This window comes from Zootermopsis nevadensis, unplaced genomic scaffold (assembly GCF_977971745.1).
Source record: "Zootermopsis nevadensis isolate Lab colony 2312 unplaced genomic scaffold, Znev_1.0 Znev_ptg000001l, whole genome shotgun sequence".
NCBI lineage: Eukaryota > Metazoa > Arthropoda > Insecta > Blattodea > Termopsidae > Zootermopsis > Zootermopsis nevadensis.
This window is the reverse complement of record NW_028259133.1, coordinates 6,168,245-6,174,244: the sequence shown is the minus strand read 5'-3', so window position 1 is coordinate 6,174,244 and position 6,000 is coordinate 6,168,245. Positions and strand designations below refer to the sequence as shown.

Here is a 6,000-nt window from a genome sequence, read left to right as displayed (position 1 = left end):
CGCAAATGACATTTGATGAATCTGGCACTTAGTAGCTGCAGAAAAGTACGCATAACACTTCGTTGTTTTGTATTGACCTCTGACTGACCTTCGTTTATTGCTGACACAATTCTGTTGTTGCAGACATAAATGTACAAGGTCATCAAAACAAGTCGCGATAGTTTTAAATGCCTGCATTTATTGATGTATTTCACTGACATAAATTAAATTGGTGTCATTGAGCACATAACAAGGGGGAGGGGTTCTTAAATTAAAATTAAATCCGTGGCGTAACAGCCCTCTGAGAGCCAAAGCCGACTAGCTTGACTGCTGGCCTCACGTTCACATGCCTAAGCAGAGGTGAACGATCATCCAACCAGATATATGGTGACGTGTGGTCAGCACGACGAACCCCCAGCCATTGCTAGCTTTCCTGACCGGATTACGCTACTCATTTTAGCTCCCCAATTTCCTCACGATGCTGGGTTGGCACCGGTCCCATACACCGGTCGAAAGCTCCTGAGAAAATTTCTTCTCCCTAGAGACTCGAACCAGCGCGCGTCCCGTATCGCCGGTCCGAAGCATGATGCCTCAGACCGCGCGGCTAAGGCGCGGGACGGGGTGGGGGTGGGGTTTCTTATTAAAGTAAAATGATATTCAGTATGTGATCCCTGTGCGTCCAATATCATCTGCTGACGTGAACTGAAACTTTCCGTATGTGCAAGCAGTTTTTATTTTATGATGCTCTCCAAAATAACTGATTTCTACCTTAAATCATTCAATCCATGTCAATGTCCCTGCAGGAATACCCATAAGAGATAATGAGACGGATCCAAATTTAGCGATCACAGTAGCCAAGACCATTCGATTCCCAATCGTCCAGGATATCGATTGAGTTGGCCGTATCACGAGTATGTTCTCTCAAAAAATGACGAACTACACTCGCAGTACGTGGTTTTGCCCCGTCATATTGGTATACGATGTTTCTTCCATGTCCACCCCAATTTCTTGAAGAGTCAGAACAGTGGTCATGAAGAATTTCAGGTAACGTTCGGCATTAACTCTGTCGTCAAGGAATATTGGCCCGTCAATTCCAGACCTTGCATTTTTGAGGACGCAAAGGTGTCTCCATGATTGCTTTGTCGGTGAAACAATGGAATGACTTTCAGATACTGTGGAAATGAATCTCAAAAGGCAACTCAACTAATCTGTCTTTGCCAGCGTCTACCAGGGATTTTTTCATCTGAATTTTGTCGGGAAAGCTGTCGGTTCAAACTCTCTAACTCCTCAGTTAGTTGTGTTTTGCATGTAAAAACTGCCTAAATCGTAGATGATCCATACTTGCCTGTGTTTACAGTCTGTTAAATTTAAAAACAACATATTCGACACTAGATTATATGAGCTTCTTATCTTGTATAAGAGGTGAGGCTATTAAGCTCCCGGAATGACCCCGTAAAAGCTGTATTTAATTACTTACACACAAATGGTTCCAGTCGCCTTTGAAGTAGTCTCTCTTCACACCAGTACACTTAGTGAGTCAGAGTTTCCACTGATTAAAACATTTCTGGAACTTATTTTTTGGAATGCTCTTCAGGATGGTCGTCGTATGTTCCTGAATATCGGCAATGTATGAAAATCTGTAGCCGTTCAAAGCGGTCTTCAGTTTTGAGAACAGCCCAAATTCGCACGGGGCCAAATCTTGTGAACAGGCGGATGGTTCAAATTCAATATGGATTTTATGGCCAAGAACTCTTGGTGAGCGAGCTCATCATGAGTGTGGACAGTGTCACGATAATTTATCCAAGCATCAGGCCAAAGAACAGGTCTTCTCTGACGAACAGCCTCACGTAACCTTGCCAGTACAGTGGAATTTGGATATAACGCGGGTTTCGGGAAACAACTTCAGTACCCGCGTTATATGTGAAATTGACATTTATATAATTTTGGAAACCCTGATATAATGTATTATTATCCAGTGACTAAAATACATGACATTTAAGGAACAACAAACTTATATTTCACCAATACTATTAGCACAGACCACTCTAAATTACTTAACATTTATGCCTCATTACGTAAATAGTCACGTAATGTAGTTTGTTGGAGCTGATGACTTGAGTATTTTCGGAACATGTTACTTAACATTAACCAGATGCCGCATAAGAAGATATGCACTATCAGTCTGTCGTTCTAACCATGTCATCACTTCATTAATATTTTCTAACACTTTGCTCAATTTTGGTAACAATATTTCACAGGGATCACCACCATTGTTTTTTTTATTCACTGGCTACAAGTTCGTCAGTTGTCTTCCCATTTTTCACAGAAACTGCGATGTCCTCTTCACTAAGATGCTGTGTTTCCTCATCTACGACTGTATATATTTTTTTCTTTTGGTCGACATCACCGTAGCTCGTTTTGTTTCTTGGTTTGTTTAACGACGGTTTTCACTGTAGCACTACTCACCTCTTAATACACCCACAATGAGGTACAGGTAGTTTTTGTAACTTCCCTCTCCAGCTCTGCGGGATTTCCAACCATCAACATTCGAGCAGGTAAAATAATTAGCATCAGAACAATCAAAAGTGATGCTCACTAAATTTTGAAGTTTGAACAAATAACCCCAAGGTTAGAGAAACTAGAAACATACCTATTCATAGCTGACTATGGACTTTACCCTAACAGCAAAGAATGTTGCAATACAGTCTTATAATGTAACCAAAACATTTAATAGAAATTTTTACGACGTAAAACATATGTAATCGTTTTGGGGGACATGATCACAGCCGCGGTATATCCAAGTCCGCTGCATAACGTCGATGTTCCACTGTATTTTTAAATAACAATGCTGGTTCACTTTTCGACCTTATTCAACAAACTTAACTAAAAATGAACAATGTTTTCGTGATAGAAAAGCAAAGTCCAATTCTGTCTGTCGTCGTCTTTCATATCTTCCTGACCCTCTTTAAAACTTTTATACCACTCAAAGGCACTCAACTTTTTCACAGCATCAGCATCTTAAACCTCTGTAAAGTTTCACTCGCGCTTTGCACATAAATTGATTTGAATGCGTTGCTCAATGAATCTTCACGCATGTTTCCGCCGGGACGAAAACACACGCTTGTGTAACTCTGCCACTGCTTCATTTGGTTTACCAGCGCAAAAGACGCAACTGTAGACACATCATAACACGTCACTACTTAGTTGTTGCTCACTCGCTACTCGATGCGACGTAATATACCGGCAGTCAGGAAACCTAATTGTCACACTTCGTACACCGCTTTCTGCATTTCCCAACAAAATCCTATTGTGTTACAACCAACAGCAATTTAAGAAGCCCTGACATGAATTATCTGTGGTAAACAGTGACAGTGGCGGCAGAGAGTGGTAAGATTTACAAACATGGTATTAACTGTGCGTAAAAGTAAGACAATTGTGCATCAGTGAATAAGAGAATTAGAGAGGCAATGGAGAAAGTTAAATCAAAACAGGTAATGACATTCAATTATGGGCTTCTGTTTTTTTATTAAACCATGAAATACAAGGTTTGAGCTTCTAAATCATGTATTTATTACTAGATGTCTGCAGTGACTGTAAATGCTATCTTAAACCCATAACCTTGTTTTACTTCCATTTGCTGTCAAATGCTGTTTGGTAAGAAACAGTAGGTCACTTTTTTCCCTTGTCATTGTCATTCACATTTGAATTTTTGAAATATAGATTTTGATGTAGGTCAAATAAACCATTAAATTTAAGTATGTAAAATCTACAACTGTGAATGTTGATAATACTGCATGTTAATGACAATCTTTTCGGCTGATAAAGCAAGCTAGGGCACAAGTGAATAAGGGGTGTCCAACTTTTAACAACTGTTTGGCTGTTGGTCAATTCACTTTATTTTAAATTCTGACTTTTATTTTTAGAACAAGAAGAAAGAGCCATACCAAATAGAAGAAGAAGCCATTGCAGGATCAGTTCCAGATGCTCCACTCTTAGGAGACTTCCTTTGTGATGATACAAACGTGGTTTCCAGTTGTATCTGTTCAGAAGATTCCAAAAATATTGAAAGTGAAATACTTGATGCAGTTAAGGATGATGGGGAGTGTATGCAGAAGGAAGAAGAAAGCCAACGTGATATCCATTGTACTGACCCAAATACTGTTCAGAAGCAACTGGAGAATGTATCATTGGCAGATATTAAGATTGATTTGTCTACATGTGTTGTTGATAACCTAAAGGAATTACAGGAATCACACAGTTGCAGAAAATCAGACACAGCGGTTGGAACTGAGTTGCAGGAAATTTATTCATACACATTAGCTGTGATCGAATCTAGGAATATAGAAGCTGACACTAAATTAGAATCTCCAAGACGTTCCATGGCTGACTCACAGAACAGACATGATTCTCATAAGAAACAAGAAAATTCATCATTGCAGCCTTCTGCTCCTATTGAAATACCCACAGTGGAACTGAGTCATATTAACATTCCCAAAATTATAGTGCCATCAGCAACATCAGTGGAAGAGATCGGTGAAATAAATATAACCACATTACCAAAAGAAGATGTTATAGTTGTTAAACCATCTACATCTTGGTATAGTAATAATATAATTTATTCAGAAGCTGCGGTAGATGAAATAAGGCCTTTTACTGAAGCACAGTTGTCATCTCTTTATAGCAATCAAGAACTGGAATTGAATGCTGAATTTGTGTCAGAATTTGTGGAGAACTATCTGCGTGGTGGTCGACAGCAGCATCATCTATATGAACTCTTGGTGAGCTACTTTCGTGCCAGAAACAGACTCATAGTCAATTCAATGGATCTTGAAGCACTGAAGAAAGAATGCAAAGAGCACCAGAATAATCTATGGATGGTTGAGACAAGTGTAGTGTCTGAAAATGGAGAATGTCAAGATGGCAATCCAGTTTCAGCATCGCATGAGTACAAAGTGTCCCGATTCAGCAAAATGGCCTTATCTTCTTTGACTCGATCATTGTCATCTATCAAGGAACTTGTCAATGAAATGCATTCACTAAACTCGTATTCTTCCGAGGTTCTCAGGCTTCAGATAGAGCATTACATACAGAGTGTTGCATATTCGTGTCCTGAATTACTGCGACTGCCTCACAATGCACCAGTGAATCTTTACGTGGGTGAACCTGCACCTCATATTGCATCATGCATCTCAGAGCTGCGGATGTGCATAGCAATCCTCTTTACATTCCAGAGACGTTTCGTGAAGGATGCTCAGTTTGTGTCAGACACAAGAGATTGGCTGTCTCGCTTGGTGGCTGTCCTGCTCCGTGTGGCATCATGGAGGGATCACTTGTTCCTACTGAATCATGTGCTGAGATGCCCTGCCGATATAGGATCATGGGCTGTTGGTTATGTTCAGGCTCCTCCTCCAGCACCTCTGTCTTTTGTTGACAGTGGTCAGTATAGTTCCTACCCTTCTCCATTCTCAAATTTTCACCTGGACCATATGGTGACAATGTTGGCAACCATCCTTTTGCCAGTTCGAGAGAGGGAACATTTCCTGGAACAGGTACTGTTTTCAGACTTTTTGAGTTCAGATTTTGAATTGATTTGTATGTTAAGTTAACTTTGAGCATTAGTGTGTTATATTGTATAGGAGGGTTGATATTTTTGTCACAGTATTCCCACTTTCTTTTATTTGTATCATTCTATATGGTGAGACTAGTAAGATTTAAAATTTAATGATTATATTATTTAGTGATCCACATTTGTACATAATTTCCACTAGTACAGATTCCAACTAAGTTGAATTTATCAGATTTTAACCCTGTGTTTCCTACTGCCACCATTTCTGTAACTGTTGATGTGTAAACAACACCTTTTACAGAATTCTTAACAGTTCAGTACATATACACACATAATTTTTTTTAAATATACATTCCATGGATCCAAACATGAGCTGAAATGTTGATAGGATGTGGAATAATTCATAAAAATACAAAACATGCAGATAAATATATGTCAAGATACTGTAAAGATTT

At 39.3% G+C, this 6,000-nt stretch overlaps 1 protein-coding gene across 7 annotated transcripts in view; it reads left to right on the top strand.

The window, feature by feature from the left end:
- Positions 1-3,268: 3,268 nt before the first annotated feature.
- Positions 3,269-6,000, top strand: part of Epg5 (ectopic P-granules autophagy protein 5) — an 82,818-nt gene continuing 80,086 nt past the window's right edge. For all 7 annotated transcript variants that reach the window (XM_087358827.1, XM_087358769.1, XM_087358873.1 and 4 more), the window contains exons 1-2: positions 3,269-3,470; positions 3,903-5,528. In XM_087358827.1, the coding sequence (XP_087214953.1) occupies positions 3,447-3,470; positions 3,903-5,528 (1,650 nt within the window). In that variant the 5' untranslated portion in view covers positions 3,269-3,446. The remainder of the gene's footprint in view (positions 3,471-3,902; positions 5,529-6,000) is intronic.